The 20271-nt window shown below is 36.8% G+C and overlaps 2 protein-coding genes across 4 annotated transcripts in view; one reads left to right on the top strand and one right to left on the bottom strand.

The window, feature by feature from the left end:
• Positions 1–20271, bottom strand: part of LOC106651556 (Kv channel-interacting protein 1-like) — a 167835-nt gene that overhangs the window by 69030 nt on the left and 78534 nt on the right. The window contains exons 4-9 of one of the 3 annotated variants that reach the window (XM_023459041.1): positions 11103–11244; positions 10269–10568; positions 7926–8025; positions 6589–6915; positions 5893–5913; positions 1057–1245 (exon numbers count right to left, since the gene is read on the bottom strand). In XM_023459041.1, the coding sequence (XP_023314809.1) occupies positions 1057–1245; positions 5893–5913; positions 6589–6915; positions 7926–8022 (634 nt within the window). In that variant the 5' untranslated portion in view covers positions 8023–8025; positions 10269–10568; positions 11103–11244. Of the gene's footprint in view, positions 1–1056; positions 1246–5892; positions 5914–6588; positions 6916–7925; positions 8026–10268; positions 10625–11102; positions 11245–20271 lie in introns of all 3 variants that reach the window. The other 2 variants (XM_023459040.1, XM_014370100.2) reach the window with 2 other exon arrangements.
• The window catches only part of LOC111693676 (brain acid soluble protein 1-like), a 3028-nt gene continuing 2659 nt past the window's right edge, over positions 19903–20271 (top strand). Inside the window, exon 1 of the mRNA XM_023459054.1 lies at positions 19903–20245. Coding sequence (XP_023314822.1) covers positions 19903–20245 — 343 coding nt within the window. The remainder of the gene's footprint in view (positions 20246–20271) is intronic.

Consider the following 20271-nt stretch of genomic DNA (forward strand, 5'->3'; position numbering starts at 1 on the left):
GAGATCGTAATGCAGCGGCAGCAGCAACGTTTTGCGCGATGATAAAAATTTTTGCACGTTATAACGATTCGATACATAAATTTTTTTCTCTCCTCTCGCTTTCTTCATTCTTTAGTTCCCCCCCGCCTCGCCTATAATATAAGTAGTCGTAACTTCGTGCAAGCTGCAGTGTGTATACAGCGCGTACGTATAGCTCGGAGCTTTACTTTGCCCGTCGTCGTCGACTCGCGATGACTACATCACTAGTATATATGTACGTACGTACGTACGGCTGCGAGAATATTGAGTTTCATGAATTACTTTATGAGGATGTTATAAAAGTGGGTAAGCATGTGTGAACGCCGCGCGAAAAAGAAAAGGCGGTAAAAAATAAAAGGCGAGCATAAGGTAACTTACTTTCGTAGTACCACCGGCAGCAACAGCTCGGTGTTCAACAAAAAAAATGAATAAAAAAGAGCGAGGGCGAGCGAGAGCTTTTTTCATCGTTTAAGGTGCGCGGGGTAAATTGTCGGTATTTCGAGGGCATAAAGTTGCGCCCCGGAGCCTGGCCGCAAGGTTGTAATTATGCTGAGCGAAGTCACACACACTGGCTTCCCGTTCAAGGTTTTTTTTCGTAACTTTTTGGCGTCAACGGTATCCGCGATAATCGGACTCGACCGATCATCGTGAAAATTCAGAAGCACATCTTTTTTAAGGGTAGGGCTGATTACGTTTACCACCGCAATTTTTTAGATGCACACATGCGATTGTATGCACTTCTCATTGGCGAAAATAAATTTAAATTTCAGTAGTTTGTCGAGAACTCATCAGAAAGTATTTGGGAACAGATTCGAATAGTATTGAAGAACGAAGATGAGTAAACGTGTAATCGATACGGCGACCGACCAATAGATGGCTTCATTCTCATTCTCGAGATACTCCCATACAAAGTAACAAAGAGCGGTAACTATTATGAGACGATTGTAGGGATTACGTTTAATTAGATGGTTCTATAATTCTTTCATGTTGCACATTGCTACTATAGTACATGTAACTCGCACAATCGTGCTTACTCACCTCCTTGTGGAAAAAACTGCGAATAGATGATCTTGAAGGTCTCCTCGCGCACCACGCCCGTCGGGCATTGGGCCTTGAAGCCGCGGTAGATGCGCTTCATCTCGGCCTCGGTGAAGCGCGTGTTCCGGCAGAGGCTCTTCAGCGAGTCGGGCCGATAACGCGGCGTCTGCTCCTCTTCGTACTCCGAATCTGCGAACGATAGGAAAGAGAGAAAATGATGATTCATCGGGCGAGTTCTTTTTCATATTTGTCGTTGTTTTTTTTTTTTTGTTTTTTGCATGATTGAATTCAGAATATGTGATTCTTTTATATTCCGTGTGAGAAGAGTAAATAAAAGAGATAGAGATATAGATTTTTTTTTCTTTTCCAATTGAAAGATTGGTTCACCTAATTTAAGTACCAAAAATATATAGTGAAAAATATATTTATAAGCGTGAGTGGAGAGCTCGTTATATAGATATATATTTATATAAGAAGACTATGGTGACGTTTCATCCATCGAAGTTATATCTAGAGACTTGACTGTAAAAAAATATATATACGAATAAAGTCGAAGATATGCACCGTCGGGCTATAAAAAGATGAGATGCGTGAGTCAAGATCGTTATAGTCTCGTAAATCAATCGTAAGAGTACACGAGGTAAGAATTATTAAAAAATTCATATTTGAAAAATAAAAATGCGGTACAAAATACTTCGACCGTGTCGACAAAATTCAAGAAAAATCACCATAGTGAACATAGAGAAAAAAATGTAATTCAAAAAGTATGTATCAAATCTGTTGTCTAATTCTAATTAAAAAATAAACTATACTGTAAGATATATTGCAGCTTTTCAAAAAGTATGCAATTCAGAAAGTTTTTCTACCATATTTGTGCTCAGATTAAAGTAATATACATAATGATTTCCGAAAAAATTTGGGATGATTTCCCGATGCTAATGACCGAGTATAATGTAGATAAAAAATGAATATAGTAATAAAAATTCCAAAAAGTTTCTAATATCAATTCATATCGCAGTGGTATGATGTTTCTGTATGCAATCGTATATTCAAAAAAATGTTGATGAACGCCGCAGCTCCATTAAAATATCTCTCGGAATACCAAAGTCAATATGGAAGAAAAAAACGCATTCCAGATCACGAGAAAGTATCACAATAGTTGACCGCGATGACTGCCTCGGATATCATGATTATATGCAGAAATTTCGTGCGCCGAATAATACGTATTTTTACATAATAATAATATTGCGAATGCAAAAAAAAAGCTTAACGAGAGCCGCCCCGGCGCGACAACCTCGCGTAATATATATGTACGCCATCCTCCTCGACTGCTGCTCTCTTGCCCTTTTTCTTATTTCCCGACGGGATAACTCCGGGCCAAAGTGTATCTTCAGACCTCGTTGCAATATACACTTGGTGTGAGTATGTAAGTATGTATGTGTGTGTATGAGATACGTAAGTGTGAGTATCGAGGAATCGGGCTCGCGGGAACTACACAGCAGTTCGAGGCACACAGTTAAACATACGGGTTGTGCTGCTCGCCTTAACAAGTTTATGAAAAGAGAGAAAGAGAGAGAGTGCGAGGGCGAATGCGGGGGGTGCGAGGAAAAAAAACCAAATATACGTGTGCGTGTGAGTATGAACATTTTTGTCGCAGTGGATAGATATTTCATTTTTCCCCTTATTTTTGCTCTCTCCGAATCGATCGACTCTTCAAAAAATCCATAAATAATATTAGTTTTATTATTACACATCTTTTTTCCTATTTTTTTTTCTCCTCGTCGGAGAAATGTCTCCGTTGCGCAGTTGTTACGTTACACGGCCGCGCGGCGTCGAGCTTTTCTCACATTACCCGTGTACGCGCGCGGCCCGCAATAAGGAACATAATTTATGGATTTTCAGAGCCCGCGCGTACGCGAAACACATGCGTTGATTTATGTCTTGGCGTGTTGCATCTATGATTTTTAACCCCGCAGCAGCTATCGTTTTTCCACAAGCTTATATGTATATGTGACAGCGTAGCTATGTAGTGAAATATTTATATCCACCCGAGAGCTTGCGATAATTCGCAGATAATAATGATAATAAGCGTACGGATTTTTTTCTCCCATACGTTTACCGAGTCAAATTATCGAGATGCAATTACGATTAGACTATTTACGCCCGAAAAAGAGCCCCACGTTTAGGGGTAATCCTATCCTATATGTAAGCTAGACAAGAAATTTCTGCGTGTTGAATTGATGCTCCACTTTACTTTGCGTGTCAACGTTTCCTACGTTTTTTCTTCTTCTTTTTTTCCGCGTTCTCTTTCTTCTCTCTCTCTCTCTCGCCATTTCGCACCGAGAGAATCGCAGTCACCAATGTTCTAGTTTTTCGCTTCATTTCTATGCGCTCTTGTAAAAGAAGAAGATGACGAAGAAATACGAGAGAGAGAGAGAGAGAGAGAGAGAGAAAGAAAAAAAGAACGAATGGGAGCTTCTTCTTGGTTTCAAAAGTAGTAGAGAAAAAAACCTTAACGGTTTTCCCTTCTTCTTCTTCTTCTTTTTTATATTCTTACTCGCTTGAGTTGCGGTTTTTTTTGCTGGTCGTCGCATCGTTTTTCGTTTACTAAGCATAAGCTCCTCTCGCTCTAACAATCCAAAAGGCGTTTCTGTCTCATATACTGTACAGTTTTTAGAACGAATAAGAGAAGGCACAACCGTGCGGCGTGGCAGCGGTGACGAAAAGGAATGGTTTCGCACTCTTTTTTTTTGTTTTTCAACGCGTGGACGTATAGCCCCCGAACAAAAGATTAATCTGACTTTTTCGAGGCGCGAGAGAGAGACAAACGTACGTTCCGTGAGCCGTGCCCGCGTGACAAAAGATTAATTTTCATTGGCAGTCAGCTCGCAACGACGACGAAATAATCTGAAATCGAAATCTCATCAAAACGAATCTGTTAGCGGCTTGCGGACTAAAATCCTTTTCATTCAAATTTTACTTTCGACGCGGCGGCGCGCGTATACATAGACGCGTACACACGTACGTAGATGGAACGCGAATACACCTAAACAGATTCGCGCGCCAATTTCATTTCCTTTGCCCGTCTCCAAAACAAAAGGCAGACGTGCATAATAGAGAGCACAGTAAAAAAAAAAAAAAAAAAAAAAGAGGAAAAATCCGAAAAGCCGAGCGCGCAACGGGCGTCACGACGACGACGGTCATATTATCAATGTGGCGCACATGCTAGAGCGAGAAAGAGATCCTTTCATATAACTGCACACGCGTTATAAAGCTCTGCTCTGTCTGTGTGTCTGCGTCGGACTCGAGAGTACGCGCGCGCGCACCCGGGATTTGGCGTTTGAAAATCAAATTTACGCTTGCAACGTGTGACAGAGATTTTCCGCGCTCATGCGTGCAGCAGCAGCAGTAGCAGCAGCGGCGGCAGCAGCAAAGAGAGTTCGGAGCTCTCTTTTGGCTTTGGCCTTGCGACGCGAGAGAAGCTTGTACAATAATGTCCATTTTATGTCCAGTGGCACACACACACGTAGCAGCAGCAGAGGCGCTTTAAATCAATTTTTTTGTTGCGTTGTACGTCAAAAAATCGTGTATTTTCGAAGGATTGGCGAAGGGTGGCATAATTCGACAGTTAAAAAAGATGGTTTTAAGCGATTCATGTACAGAACACTGATTGACAATTTGAAGAGTTAATTGCTGGGGATTAGATTTTGTTTCAATATTGCACTAGAATACAAGCGTCCAATCAAATTGCAGTTGTAAATACGTGCCTATACTGTTTATAGCAATCAGTTGTTATAATTATTGTAAATTGTGGAAATATTTATCATTAAGACACCACTATTTTGAGAACTACTATGTACAATGAAGTATGTTAAATATATATTTACAAAAGAACTAAGTAATCAACGTCCGACGGGACAAAACAACTCTAGATAGTTATGCATCGACTGAAAATAAATCTAAAATTTTTGAATTCAAATTAAGTATGATCTAATTTTTTTCAGGAAAATCGGACAAGTCCTGCCCCTCGTAGATAATGCTCAATATTAGTAATGGCCCAATAACCAAATTATGACAATGTAAAATATTTGAAAATTCATTATCAATAATTTGCTTATTTTTGGGGATTTTTGTTACAATTATGTTAAAAATATTAATGTCATTTTAAAAGATCTGAAAATGATAATTCAACGGTTTTAAACAATGTTTACCAGTTTGAACCATTTTTAATACAATAGTGAAACTTTATGTCTTTACCACTAGATAGCAACTACCTTTCATCTTTAAATCTGCAAGTAGCAAAGTAAAAACAATTGTATAAGTCTAAGCACAGTTTCAATACAAATAAATTCATCTTGATGAAATAAATTTTTGAGATTTATATGTTACCGAAGTAGGTCTTAGAAATTACTCATAGTCAGTATAAAAAAAGGGGTTGCCTAGGGCCATAGCTAAATTCATTTTAAAGTACAAACATACACGATTATAAAATTATGTTGTGATGTAGTAGTTATTAAAAACAAATTAAAAACTTTAATGTAATTAACGTTTTACATTTTAAATGCAGACAATTAAAAATAACTATTTAGGAGTTTGAATGATAATTTTTATGAATTTCAAGTAGTCAAAATTGATCATTAAATACTAAAACAAACTGTCAAACTTTATGAGTCCATAAAATATTGAGCATTTCTATCAAGGACATTATATTAATTTTTCTTTAACTGTCCGTTGATCCTGATTTTGCATTAAATAAATAGAGTGAGTTAGACATAAGACAATAAAAACAGGCATAATTAGGATATTAAAAGAAAGCAATGGCGGATAAAATAATACCTATATCGCACATCATGTCGGCTGAGCGTCGTACAGCGAGGGTTAGTTCGGATTACACACCCAAAGACGAAAAACAATCTCAACTATTATTTATGAATTAAAGAATTTCTTACATCCTATTACTCATGAAATAGATAACAAATATAATTTTTAGTGATTTAAAAAAATTCACTCTCATATTTCGTACTCTTACTTGAATTATATTACAGTTTTTTAAATCGATTATTTACAATTCATTAAATTTTACTACGATTAGTCTAGTCGTCAAATTACTTTCTAGATTTTCTACGTTGTGCATACTTGGCTGCAGTGAAGTCCAATATTCAATTTTTCGCAATGTACTCAATTTTTCGTATTTACAGAATGTTTACAAATGTTGATAGTTCAGTACTAAAGTATCGTTGGTACAACTATTTTCTATAATATTTTAAACCACTAAAAAAGATATTTTGACAACTTTACAGCTTGAGTGATATAATTTTTGTTTCGAATTTTTAAGTCAGCCGAAATTAATTTTGGCCAACCTACAATTATTCAATGGACTCGATGTTTGCCTTTTAAACATTGAATTTTCGAGTCAAAAAAATCGACTGAATAATTTGCAATTTTTAAATTCTTTACAACGGGCCCAATACATCGTGAAACGGCTGTAAACGCGACACTAATTTTTTGTTACAGAATAGATGGATCTCTCACCTAGGGCAAATTTCACGCCTGTCCAGGCCTCTCTGATGTAGCTGATGATGCGCCTGATGAGGGGCTTGGGCGGGCCCTTAACCTCCTCGACGTCGTCGACCTCCTCGACCGTGCCGGGCGGCGGCCCGATGCCAGTGAGTGTGCCGGCCTGATTTCGCTTGCCGAGTATGTGGACGACCTCCCTGAGACCGGGCCCGACGCCCTGTAGCCCCGCTGCATACTGGCTGGACGCGGGGGCGGCGCCGGGCGGCAGGTTTGCCCCACCGCCGCCCCCGCGACCCCGGCCACCACGCGTCTTGCCGCCGCGGCCCCATTGTCCGCCGCTGCCTGGTTTTCGTTGGTGTTGTTGTTTTTTTTTTCGGTGATTCGTAGTTAATTCGTTGAGAGAAGATCAGAGGATATAAGATATAATGTTAGTGAGGATTGAAATTGTTACGATTTATCAATTGAATTATCTTCTGAGACAAAATATTTGTAAAAGGCAAAATTTTGTATCATATTATGCAAATTGACAGCATTGAATAATTTTATTTTTGTCTCAGCAAATAATTTTTTTTCTAGAGGTTCGGAATGCAGCATTTATATTGAAACGCGCTAAGTATTTCCGTTCTCGAAGCCAAAGATTATTCAACCCAATATTATTTATAACAGTATGTAATAAGCATTCAATTGAAGTAAAAAAATTTTAATTCTGAAATGTATCGAAAATTTATAAAAAAGTTAATTAATTATAGTATAATGAATTCAAATAGAAGCGTTTGATAATGAATATTATAAAACATGCCATTGTATATCAAATTATTTTCAGTAAAAATGAGAATAAAAATTATCAAATGAATCGATGCGAGTGTGTATATAATAAAATGTAAACGGCAATATTGAATGATAAAAATTTACTTGAAATCAAAAGAGCTTACTCAACGATTAATTAATTGAAAAAAGCGTAAAAATTGTAAACATGCATTTGTATTCCGAACCTTTTGCTATTTATTTTTCATTTGGGAGATTGCAAAACTAGTGAATGATCCAAAAGTGTGTTACAGGAATATCTTGTGTCGTGTACTTGGGAGTGAAAAATTAATTCTAACAAAGATCTGTGCGCTAATATATTCATGGTTCTAAGGTGTGGTTACTGTATAACGCGTATAATCAAAGTACATATTTGTTATAAATTACAAAACATGAGTTGTGTCATGATGGTATTATACAAAGTAAATGAACTTTATAAACTAAACGAGAGTCAAGTAATTTTGTAAGTAGGTATTATTTTTTCTGTTAATTAGAACATCCACAAGTTTAACTTTTCCCGATTTATGATTAAAACTAGCCAATTTTACCATTTGTTTTTTGTACAGGTTCGTTATGCCTTGGTCTCTTCACGATAGTGCGTCTAAAAGGGTTCTTATGACCCTCGCTGTTGCTTGTATGCAACATGAACTTTAAAAATCAGCATTGATTATAATATTGTACATTTTTTTACTATAAACTACGCTAAAAAAAATTAACAATAAAACTAGTATGAGTTTTAGTTGTTTATTTTATGAAACAATATTATTCAAAAAAATGTGTTATCTTTCAGAAAAAGTCAAGATTATTTATGTATTTTAGTTCTGTTTTTAAAAATTCGAAATGGCATTGATTCGACATCATATCAAATTTTCACTTATAGACCACGTCGAAATACAATAGTCAATGATTTCGATAAATTTGCTCTTAAAAATAAAGTATAAATAAATATAAGTGAAAAAAATATTATCAAGTAAATTCATTCAAATTGTGCTATTAAATTATTAGGTTTCAAAAAGCAAATAAGTTGCACCAAGAAGAAGCGTTTTTTACAACTACACTCGGCAACAAAATTATCGCAACAAAAAAATTCATCGAAATTTTGTCGATTTTCAAATGCTTCTATCTTGGGCTAGATTTATCGTATCGACACCCTTTTTTTTTTAATTTCTTGGAAATTTTGTCCTCTTTAAATCCATATAAATTAAGATAAGATTTGAGTTAATATTGAGTTACCAGTAGTATTTGAGCGTGACCCTAAAAATTACTGAAAAAAAATGACTGCACAGTGATTTTTTTATCGAAATCTAACATACACCATCGCAAAGTGCTCTTTTCAACGAGTAATTTAAAAAAAAAAGACCTCTCTACGATTTTAGGTACGGTTTATGTACGCAAAATGCCCAGAAAATCGTCTTGATTTCAGGTAAACGGGGGATTTTACGTACTTTAAATGGTATCTTCAAATCGACCGACAGGGCGTTAAAAAATCGTGGAGAGGTCTTTTTTTTTTAAATTATTCGTTAAAAAGAGCACTTTGCGATGGTGTATGTTAGATTTCGATAAAAAAATCACTGTGGTACTGGTACACGTTCAAACAGTCATTTTTTTTCAGTAATTTTTAGGGTCACGCTCAAATACTACTGGTAACTCAACATTAACTCAAATCTTATCTTAATTTATATGGATTTAAAGAGGACAAAATTTCCAAGAAATTAAAAAAAAAGTGTGTCGATACGATAAATCTAGCCCAAGATAGAAGCATTTGAAAATCGACAAAATTTCGATGAATTTTTTTGTTGCGATAATTTTGTTGCCGAGTGTATTTCATTGATTAATTCTAAAATTGCTAATCAAGTAAATTAAAAACATCAATTTAGAAATAAGCTTAGATATAGCTGCAGCTGCACACGTAATGCATAATATACATCACATAAAATATTTTGATACTGTTAACAATTCTTCTTAGTGCTGAAATAGTTCATAATATAAAAAATATAATATTTTTTCAAAAAGCAATAATTTTAATCGTCTGATCTGGGGCACTCGATATATCACAAAAATACATGTTGTTACCTTTCGAAATTCGAATCCTATCTTTTTCATCTGATCTAATAATATAAAAGTGCTTACAGGAGCCCATAGATTAAATATAGTATATCATCTAGAAAGTGCATTGCGATTTAATTCTATTAAGATTTTACATCGACTAGTTCGGAAGGATAAATCCTTCGCGTTAAGAAAAGTGTATTTACAATTTTCACTGCACTATATGAGAGTTTAATTTTACACTGCCCGAACTTACTGCTCGAACTGGTGCGAAGTTTGAAAGTAGACCCAGTCGCGCCAGTCCCACCTGCCCAAGACATCTCACTTTATGGTATCTCCGCTTCTCTAGAAGTTATGCATTATTGAATAATCTTGGTGGCTGTTTTGCTTTTCCAAAGTTCTATTTTTCAAGAGGAAAGTAGCGGAATGAAATTTTCATCGAAAAAGTTTCGTGCGTGAGTTAATAATTGGTCGTATTTATATACTTTATAAAAACTCACTAATTAACTTTTACGATACTTTCGAATCTCGGCTTTCGATATTCTCATTTTCGTATGCGTGACCCAGCTCAGACCTTTTTGTCTTGAATAAACATCGAGTACCCATTGATGAAAAATTACAAAAAAGCATCAATCGATTCAGATAAAATAGTAAAAAATATTGATTGAAATAAAGAAAAATAATGTACGAAAAAAAGATATCGTACAATAGAAACTCGTAAGTAAAAGAATGATGATACCCAAAATAGGCAATAATAATAATAATAAAGAAAAAATTATAAAAAAAATCGATCGATCGATCAAATAAATCGACACGTGCGTATAGCACCGAAGGAGCTCACGTACTTTGTCGCTTCTTGTAGGAGGGGAGGCCCACAACGGGGCCGCAGCCCCCTGCGCTCCCCGCAACCGAGGAGCTGATGGTGAAAGTGCGGGTAGCACAGCGTCCGCCAGTAGGTGGAGCGCTGCCACGCGCCAAGTCACGCCGCTGCCGCCGTCGCAGCCGCCGCCTGCTGCGCTGGTGAGCGAGCCCAGCGCCGTCTCCGCCACCGCCACCTCCGCCGACGGACAACAGCACGCCCTGCCGAGCTCCTTATCCTTGCCGAACGTTGTGGTGGAGTCGCGGCGTCGACGTGGTGGACTTTTCTATATACGTGTGTGTTTGTTTGTTTTTGCTTTTTAATTTCTCCGGTACCAGTTCTCTTTTTGTCGTTGTTGAAAAAATAAAAAAAAATGTAAAAACGCAAAAAAATTGACAATTGGATAACGAAAGATCATTATTCTTATTACCCTTTGTAATCACATCAACAATTGAAAATGTTTGTACTCAATCGTTCCAATCTGATGTTATAATATACAAACATTTTTAAAAGCATCTCGTTTCAAAGTACGTCAATGTTCTTAAAAAAAGTAATTACATCTCATACAATTGAAAAATACATGAGGCAGTGTACCTACAACGACATTGCCTGGTATTTTAATTAAAATTCCAGCATGCAGGAGCCTTATTATTTACATTTTTTTTTCATTAGTCTTATTTCATTTGCAAATGTCAAGAGTGACCTCCCGTTTTATATTGTACTGATATGAATAAAAAAAATATCTCTGCATGCTCTTTTGATTTTTCCAGTTGATAATTCAGTCAATTTGTATACGGCCAGGGCACAGAATTAAACTTACTTATTTGTATAAACTGGGCTCCGCGCTCAGCTCTTGAGACGATGATGAGGCTTTCTTAACGAAGACATTTCGCTCGCTTCGGGTATGATAATAAAAATATTTTTTACTACACTTTGACTGCAGTTGTTAGTCACTTGAGCATCTGAAACAAGCCAAGCGTAAAAGGTTGTTATTAGCATTAGCAGACGAGAGAGAGAGAAAGAGACTTTTTAATGAAAAAACATGAAAATGCAGATGTCGCGAAACTGAATATTCATGCGTGCTTTGTATCTCATGTTAATAGATTAAAAAAAAATGTTATCAAAGAAAACGTAATTTTGAGTAATAAATTTTACATCAAGCTCGCATTTATGTCACATGCATAAACTCCGATCTCTTGAGTGTCTTTGAAATTAAAAATATAAACGTCATTCAACTATACACAAGTAATGGCACACGGTCATCAATTCAACGAAGCGACGCGAGCAAGCGAGGCTCGATCCCTCTTGTCAATTATTTCTTTTTCCTGCAAGCACGCGTCTGGAGGAAAAGCATCGGGATACAGCATCGACAGCATCGCTGTGATACAGTTCATGTATATATACAACAATACCGTACATTTTCCGATACGTGCGCGCAAGCGATAAGGATGCACACCTATACACACACATACACACCCGCGATACACAGGGATGAAAACTTTTTTCGCCGCGATGAGAAAATACTTCGAGAGGGTGCGAGTTTAAACTTTTTAGCTCGAGTCTGAAGTGTTCGTGGAAGAAAGCCTGTTAAGATAGCCAAGGCACGACGAGCGAGGAAATCTTTTGAAATTCAAAATTTTGCTTCTTTCCTTTGCCCTATAGTGCAATCGAAATATTCGCAAGTACGACGATGCTTTTGTTTGTATACCGATGAAATTTTTTGTCAACGATTGTTAGCTGCTGTGGATGCAATCATCAGACAACATTTCTTCTAGTTGTAATTTGATAATAGAAGTGATAAAAAATGCATAACGTACACTGTGACATAAACCTTAACATTCAAACAGATTTAATACAGATCCAGACTTAAAAATTTAATTAAATTATGATGGATTTTATCAACAGTAAATGTTTGTTAATTGCACAAAAAATGCATGAAAATGCATACAGCATCCATTATTATGTTAATGCGAAATTAACATAGGTAATTTAATTTTTTACAAAAATTTAAACATTTTGATTGAAAATTAATGTTTTAATGCTGATAAGGTATATGAGATGATTGTACAAACAATTTATGTACTTTTAAATATTACCAGCTTTCACCACTAGATGGCAAGTACCTTCATCTATAGACATGCAAGAGGTAAAGTAAAAAATTTGAATAAGTAATAGCATGGGAACTAAACCAGTTTGGTTTCGTTATGAACCATTTTGATAATTTAAATCTTAATCCAAATAATCATGTAAAAACTTTTTACTTTAAAAAATATCATTACCTATCTATCTGATATGGATGATATTTTGAATTAATTTATTGTATTTTTAGTTTTTTATATGCAACGGGTGTGGAATAAGTTTTCCGTGGTACACCATAAGTCGTAGCTATTCCGAGTTATGTTGTCTAAAAGTAACATAAAAACTCAAACTAGCGACAAAGTTTGGATTTTTAGGTAAGAGTATAATAATAAAAATGTAGTAGTGTGCGGTGTGCCAACAGAGCGAAAAATCGGGGAGCGTTAGACCGGTTATAATTATACAAAAAATATTAAAAAAGGCACATCTCCAAAGCCGGTTGGAGAATAAGGTGCACCTAAATCCGTACTTGAGACGGGTTGATTTCAATCGGGCTTTTCTTGAACTTGGAAATAATTGATTGATCACTCGTTTAACCAATGTAACAAAGATTTTGCAGTAATTTTGATTTTCAAAGCTGCCATTGTAACCATCAGGAATAAGCCGACGTCCGACACGATACATATTATTATTATTAAAATTTTAAATTAAATATTCTAATTGTGCAGAAGTAGTCTTCGTGATTTCATAGTCATTATATGCAATGGTGGCTATGGTATTCAAAAAGAAAATTAAATTCAACATTGATAAATCATCAAAAAAATTTTTAAAATACTTCGCGTGCGCGACCTAACTTTTTGAATTTAATCAAACCAATTTATCGATTATAATTTAATGAGATAATACTCGCAAAAAATAAAGCTGGGCTATCGAATAATATTCGAGATCGTAATCGTTTTGGATCAATCGCGTTCGATGCGCCGACGACTCGCCACGAGCACTCATTGATATACACATGTATAATGAGACAAAAAAAAAAAGAAAGAAAAATCGATAGCTAATGGGAAGCCCAGCGGGCGTCCTTCAAATGTATAGCCATATATATATTCGATATCGCTCGTGCGAATCAATGACAGTTTGATAAGGAGTTGCGCGCGCGTATCTTCGCGCTCATAGCTGTATTTTGGGCGATTATTATCTGCCCGCGCGAGATAAAAAAGCGATGGTGAAGAATTCGAAAAACATGATAAAAAGATCGTTGTGAGTGATTTATCCAATTTCGAGCGATCGCGAACTGATTAATATAATTTTTCTGCCGAACTTCAATGGGTCAATAAATTTCGCCTAAATGGAAGAGTAGGAAAGAAACAAAAAAAAAAAAAAACAACGAAAATTAACGCACACCTCATTTCAGCGACGATATCGTGCACAGCTAATAGCATACATTTTGACTGCTTGACTCGAGCGGTATTGTTCGTTGCAGGATTTAATCGAAATGAAATTTAAAGGGATACCTCTCGAGAGCTGTTTTGTCGTTAAACTTTGCGCGGAAACGACAAGCCATTCGTCGTCGTCGTCGTCGTCGTTGTTCGTTAGTCCAAAAACGCTCGACGATACACAACGCGAAACAAATTCATTAGTTTCAAGGGCGGAATTGTGGTTTTAATTTTATTAAACATGAAATTAACTTCGAAATTAGTCGACTGCAGTCCCGGGTTTCTAGTTTAACTCTCTCTCGCGTCAATTATGCATGTTATAATATAAAAGCTTTCAAGCTAATTATTTTGCTCGCTGCAGCGGCTCCTCGTCCATGTGTGCATTTACATTTGTATTTATTATGTACTTCGATGTAAATAAGTATCATTCAGCTGCTATCGATTTTTCGTCTGCAGCTCAATTACTCGCATGACTCAATTCAACTTTTTATCAATGACTCAGACGCACTCGAAGTATTTTCGCGCTCGTGTCATCTTGTCCTGGCCGATACACAATATATTTTTTTTCTATTCTCACTCGAGCCTTCGCTGCTGGAAATATTAGCAAAGTAGTTAAATGTAAAAAAAAAAAAAAAACTAACTATCGCTACTAGTGCCGATCCCGATCGCTATCGAGCCCTGTCTCGAGATAAGAGAAGAATGGGAGTAGCGCGTGATTGATGAAGAATATATCTTAGCAACGCCAAATTTCATAATTTCTCAAGAAGTCGTTAAAAAAAAAGAACCGTTGGCAATGTACAATGCTCGGCGCGATTATCGTCAGATAAAATTTTTTTGTTTTTCGTCGATCGAGAGCGCAGATGATCGATCTCGTGCGCCGATTTATTGTAACAATTACGAAACGCGGCCAAATACAACGTGTATGTACCTGCACGCCTGAAGTGATTTTGTGTGCCTTAATATATGATACACGTGCTCGAATTAAACCTTGTATAATGCAACGCTTAAATCCGCTTACGTCCTTATAAACTTCGGAGATGGTGCGCGCGGTCTGCATACAAAATGATACGCACGCTGCAGCGAGCCCGCGTCGATACACTTTCTAATCACCCTCGGTCTATACACACAAATCCAGCCTCGCAGTCGACCGCGGCGCATTGTATTATGTATGTATGCTTGATGAAGTCGTTAAAGCCAGACGAACTTATAAGACTACTACGCGTCCTTCGTAAAGTACACCTCGTTCGGTGGCCCTATTATTATGATTATTGTTATATAAATATGCGCATAAAAATAACGCTCATTGTTCTCGAGCTTGAATATTCAGTGCAAATCTGGCGTATAAGCGTTTGTCCGTCTGTGTGTGTGTGTGTGTGTGTCTGTGCGAGACTGCGACTGACTTGTTTGTATCGCCTGATTACTGCCTTGTGCGCGTGGGAGCGTACACAACACATACATACACGGTACATAGGAAAGGGAATTCTCCGTACTGCACTTGACCCAATTTCGCGTCACGGGAGCGTAGGCGGCGGTGGTCGTGATAGTAGCGCGACACACGAGACTATATACCGAGCTCCATAGGAGTCGATGGTGTGTGCGCTCGGCAGCGGCGACATTTCGAGATTCGAGCTTTGTGTTCGCCCGAATGTATATGCTACAGCAATATTCATACGTACGATGTAGCACCTATATACACTGTACGCATTCGCGCGGTGTCAGAGCTTGCAGTGTCGGAGCACTTCATCGTCCGATCACGCGGCGGACGACACAATGCACCGGCCGAGGCTGCGTACTGAAAGCGACAACCGCGCTGGATCGAATATCTTGTGCCGGGGCCGACGATTGTCTCTGGCATCTCGTATAATTATTTCGTCTTTCTGCGAGAATAAGCTCGCCTGCACTCGGACCGTAATAAACATTCGATTCTCGCTTAGTTCAGCTTTACTTGATTACGAGGAACTGGGCTAGACGTTTCCTTAAATACAACGGGTAAAAAATATAAAACCAAGCATCGATTCTTTATTAGCCCACATCGCCGATTTTCCACGGGTAATACCTATTATGATAAGCTGGCAGTTGCAGTAGTAAGAATATACCAGTAATAAGTTGAAAGTCAATAAAAATTCTTTCGATTCGATATCGGATCTATACCCTTTTCTCTCTCTCTATTTTATGTCTCTTCTATACCCGACGAAGCGGAGCTCACGTACAAGCGCGCGGTATCTATACGTATAACTATAACTGTATAGCTCTGCGCCTCTCCATCGTTTTGTCTTAAAGCTCAGATAGAGTTTCAGTCAAGTCTTTTGTCGGGAATAGCGAGGTAATGGCAGGAGCTAGAATCCATAGTAGCGGATCACCTGCTCTAGTTATATATACCGCGTGCAGCTGTACGCGATAAAAAAAAAAGAAAAAAGAGGGAGCGAGAGAGAGAGAAAAGGAAGGAAGAAATAGAAAATTCTGCAATAAAAAGTAAAGGAAAAAAAAAGAAGGAACTTTCGATACTCCTTTATATGAGAGCGAGCGAGAGGTAGAAACGGAAGATGACTGTATAGATAACGCGTAGCTGGTGGAATTACACCTGGCACGCGCGTGCGTGCGTCTACCGTGATACAACCTTATCTCGTGCGCGTCCTTTGTTCTCTCGATGAAAACAAATAATATATAGAAGACGTCGTTAAGCTTCGAAACTTTGAGCTTCGCTTCACTCTGTGCAGCGTTACATGTACGGTGTATGAAGCGAGAACTTGTATGTATAAACTCGTTCATGGAGGGTTTCGTGTGCAAGCGACGCGATCGGTGCATCGATACACTCGATCGAATGAAATTAATTGTTGGTCGCTCGATCAAAATCTGAATATCGAGCCGAGATAGGTGGGCGTGCGTCTTGGCTTTTTTTCCGAGTGCCGAGCGCGAGTGGCAAATTTTTTTGTCCATATATTGTTACGATCGGCAAGATGGATTTATTGCCATTAATGAAACCGCTCGTTCTATTCCACTGCAATCGTAGTGCAAAAAACGATGATGTATCGTTTCTGTGTGTTTTTATGCATTCTTTTTCGTTTTTGCACGACCGAGATGTATGATGGAAAATAAACAAAGCGCCTTTCTCGCGACATTTAAATGCTCGCGCGACTGACTGGGTATTGAAAAAAAATTTCAAAGTATAATAGTTGCTAGGGAAATATTCCGACAACGCGAACGCACGTGGCGAAAACAACAATGGATATATACTTTCGATGAATATTCAGGATAAAAATGAAAACATCGGAGTTGCGAGAAATAACATGCGATTCGAATGAGCGGAAAATGATTAAATTGGAATGATCTAAAAATGAACTATATCCTTTTTTCCAAAATGATAATCAGGAGTAATCGAATGAAGTGTCAAAATTTTCGGAATTTTCTTCGTACGGGCGCTGCCATAAAAAATTTCAAAGTTACATCACTGCCCTGATTAGGCATGCGCACGTTATATGTTGTGTGCAGTGTATTATACACCGCTATTAGTTTGTAACAATCTTTGTCACGCTTCCGTCCAAATAAAGTATAGAAGATATAATATGATGTCGATATATTTAAAGATATTCTGAAGAATTAATACTTCAAAATTATAACATTTGAAAAGTTCCAATTTTAAAATTTTTACTATAAAATACTGATTGAATGATACACTGTTATGTACATAATCATACAAAATATACGAAAATATGTCAAAAAAATTCTTGTGAGCAGGTTTCAGCGAAAATTGAAAAATTAATTAAGTTGAACATGGTTAATATCAATATTAAAGTATTAATCTACAAATCTCGGTACGCAAAAATTCGATAAGATTATTTTTTTATCTTTGTGACTAGTCAGCCAGGCCAGGGCTAGAATAAAAATTATCAAATTTAAGCGTACTTGCTTCATTAACGTGGGAGAGTTGAAACAGTTTGCTTAGGACACACCGGACCAAATTGGTTCCAAAATTGTAAGATTAGCAAAAAAAGTTCTTTACATTTCATACATTTACAAAAATAACAACTATAGTATAAAAAAAGTTTAATTATAAATATTTCGTGCATTGATGATTTTTCAAATCGTCATAAGTTGGTGAAGATATAATTATCTTGTGATCTTAGTGCAATTGGAAAAAAATATTTGATATTGTGCTGAAAATGTGTCGAAAAAGTTGGTTTCTTCATTTCATACATCAACGTATCATAACATATAGTGGATAATGGGCCTGACAGTTCGGTCATAGTAGTATCTGCGACAACTCGATCTTAGTTCATGTTACAGTTAAAGAATAGTGAAATATCCCCATTTAAGGCTTTCACGATACGATTCATCACTATTTTTTTAATCGAACTATCGAGCTTATTAATTGCGTTATTAATCAAATCATTCATAAGCTGTGTTTAAAGTGACATCATTGATACTTGCCTTCAGATCGTACTGTAACATCTCAGTTTGTATAAATAAAATATTACGTTACAGACAAGAAAGTCGGTTATTGCTAGTCACGCGTAGGGCAGTTGCTGATAGCACTCATTTTTACCGGGTAATGTTTATAATTTTTTTTTTTTTTTTCATTTCTGTTTGGAAGTGCGTACTATACAAAATGTAAACTATTGTTTGTACTTATCATATTCTCATAAGCCGGTAACGCGTTGTATATTGCAGCTTCAATTTCGTGTTAAAGAACGCATACGTCGTTCTTAGTTTTTTCGTGTTTTGTGGTGGTGGGAGGGCTGCGGGTCTCGAGTGGTAGCCCTGGTGAGGGTGCACGAGGCGAAGCCCCCGCCTAAGGGTCAGAGTGAGAGGAACCCCCGCTTTTGGGCATTGAAGTCATAGCAACGTTTTCTCAGGGATTGGCGTAGACTTATATGGAGTCATAATGTTAATCCAAGAGGGCACGCTGCAATTTTCGTATGCTAAAATACCTAGACTCAAATAAAAGAAAACTGTTATAGAAATTCAAAACACATTTACATGACACTGAGCTCAGATGAATTCCTATTTACTATTTACAAATCTTTACTTTGTAGTATTTGAAGAATCTGTAGAAATTGCAGTATTTCATCTTACTGCCGTATTAAAAAATCTCGTGGAATTATCCAAAGAATTGTAATATATTCACTTCTTTCATATAAATTACTTTCTGCATTCGATGCGATCACTTGTTAATAAACTCTCTTTCTCACCAATCAATCTCTATACTGAGGCACGCACCATACAATATTACTCAGGTAGGCATATAATACATCCGTCGTTCTCAATTGAAGACAAAAAAGAACGTATTTTGGGCGGGGGATAAGAAAAAAGTATATTTACACCAATTGCATAATAGTACTTTTTGAAAAACGAACTTATGTAAATGAACTCATGTTTTTCAAATTACATGAATTCAGAGCCCCAATTAATTGTGGATTATCATACTCCTATTATTATAACCATTGAAAAGTGTCATTGGTGATGTGCCGTTTTGCTGAATATGCCGGTTAATTATTTTATGTAATTAAGTTTATAATCACATTTTTCATGTCCATATTAACAGTTTTTATTCATATTAAATACAAAGATTATTTATAACATTTAAATGAATTTGAAGAGAACAATTTTATTATTCAATGAAAATAAACGTTACGATAAATTTTATGAATAAAATAAGTAATTATTTAAATATGATTGAAACTACACGCAGTTCTTACAATCATAAATACTGTTACATTATTATGATTTAAAAAAACGTGTTTGAATTACGATTTTCTTGGTGATCGTAACAGATGACTGATATATTCTTATAAGGACAATTGAACTATTCATGGTAAAAAGCCGTTAGGAAAAGAGCTATGATTATCAGTATCAAAAAATTCGAAATATCAGATAAAACTCAAATCGTATCAGTAAATTTGAAAATATTAAAGAAAAAAATACACCATTATAATAACTAAGTCTCAGAGTAAATAGATACTTAAGTACATACATAACATACATACAAATGCCCTAATAATTCAAAACGTTCTACGATCCAAATTCATTTATCTCGAAATCATCTACAGAAAATATTACAGTATAAATATTAGCAATAACACAAAATTTATAATTTTTACGCAGGTTAAAATGAAAGGAATAAAACTGATTTTATTATTATCAGTATTAATCACTTGCGCACGGAGCAATCCAGTACCACGAAACTCACAAGAAAATGATACGCAACTACCTAAAAGAAAAGACGTACGAGCTCCTGTTAAACCGACGACAGTAGCCTCTGGCAACCCAGCAGGCAGCGATAAACCCGAAGGAGGACACGAGGTACCAGTAGTAGCCCCTGGCAACCCAGCAGGCAGCGATAAACCCGCAGGAGGACACGAGGTACCAGTAGTAACCCCTGGCAACCCAGCAGGCAGCGATAAACCCGAAGGAGGACACGAGGTACCAGTAGTAACCCCTGGCAACCCAGCAGGCAGCGATAAACCCGAAGGAGGACAC

The sequence above is a fragment of the Trichogramma pretiosum genome, unplaced genomic scaffold, assembly GCF_000599845.2.
Source record: "Trichogramma pretiosum strain Unisexual culture from Peru unplaced genomic scaffold, Tpre_2.0 scaffold53, whole genome shotgun sequence".
NCBI classification, from domain to species: Eukaryota; Metazoa; Arthropoda; class Insecta; order Hymenoptera; family Trichogrammatidae; genus Trichogramma; species Trichogramma pretiosum.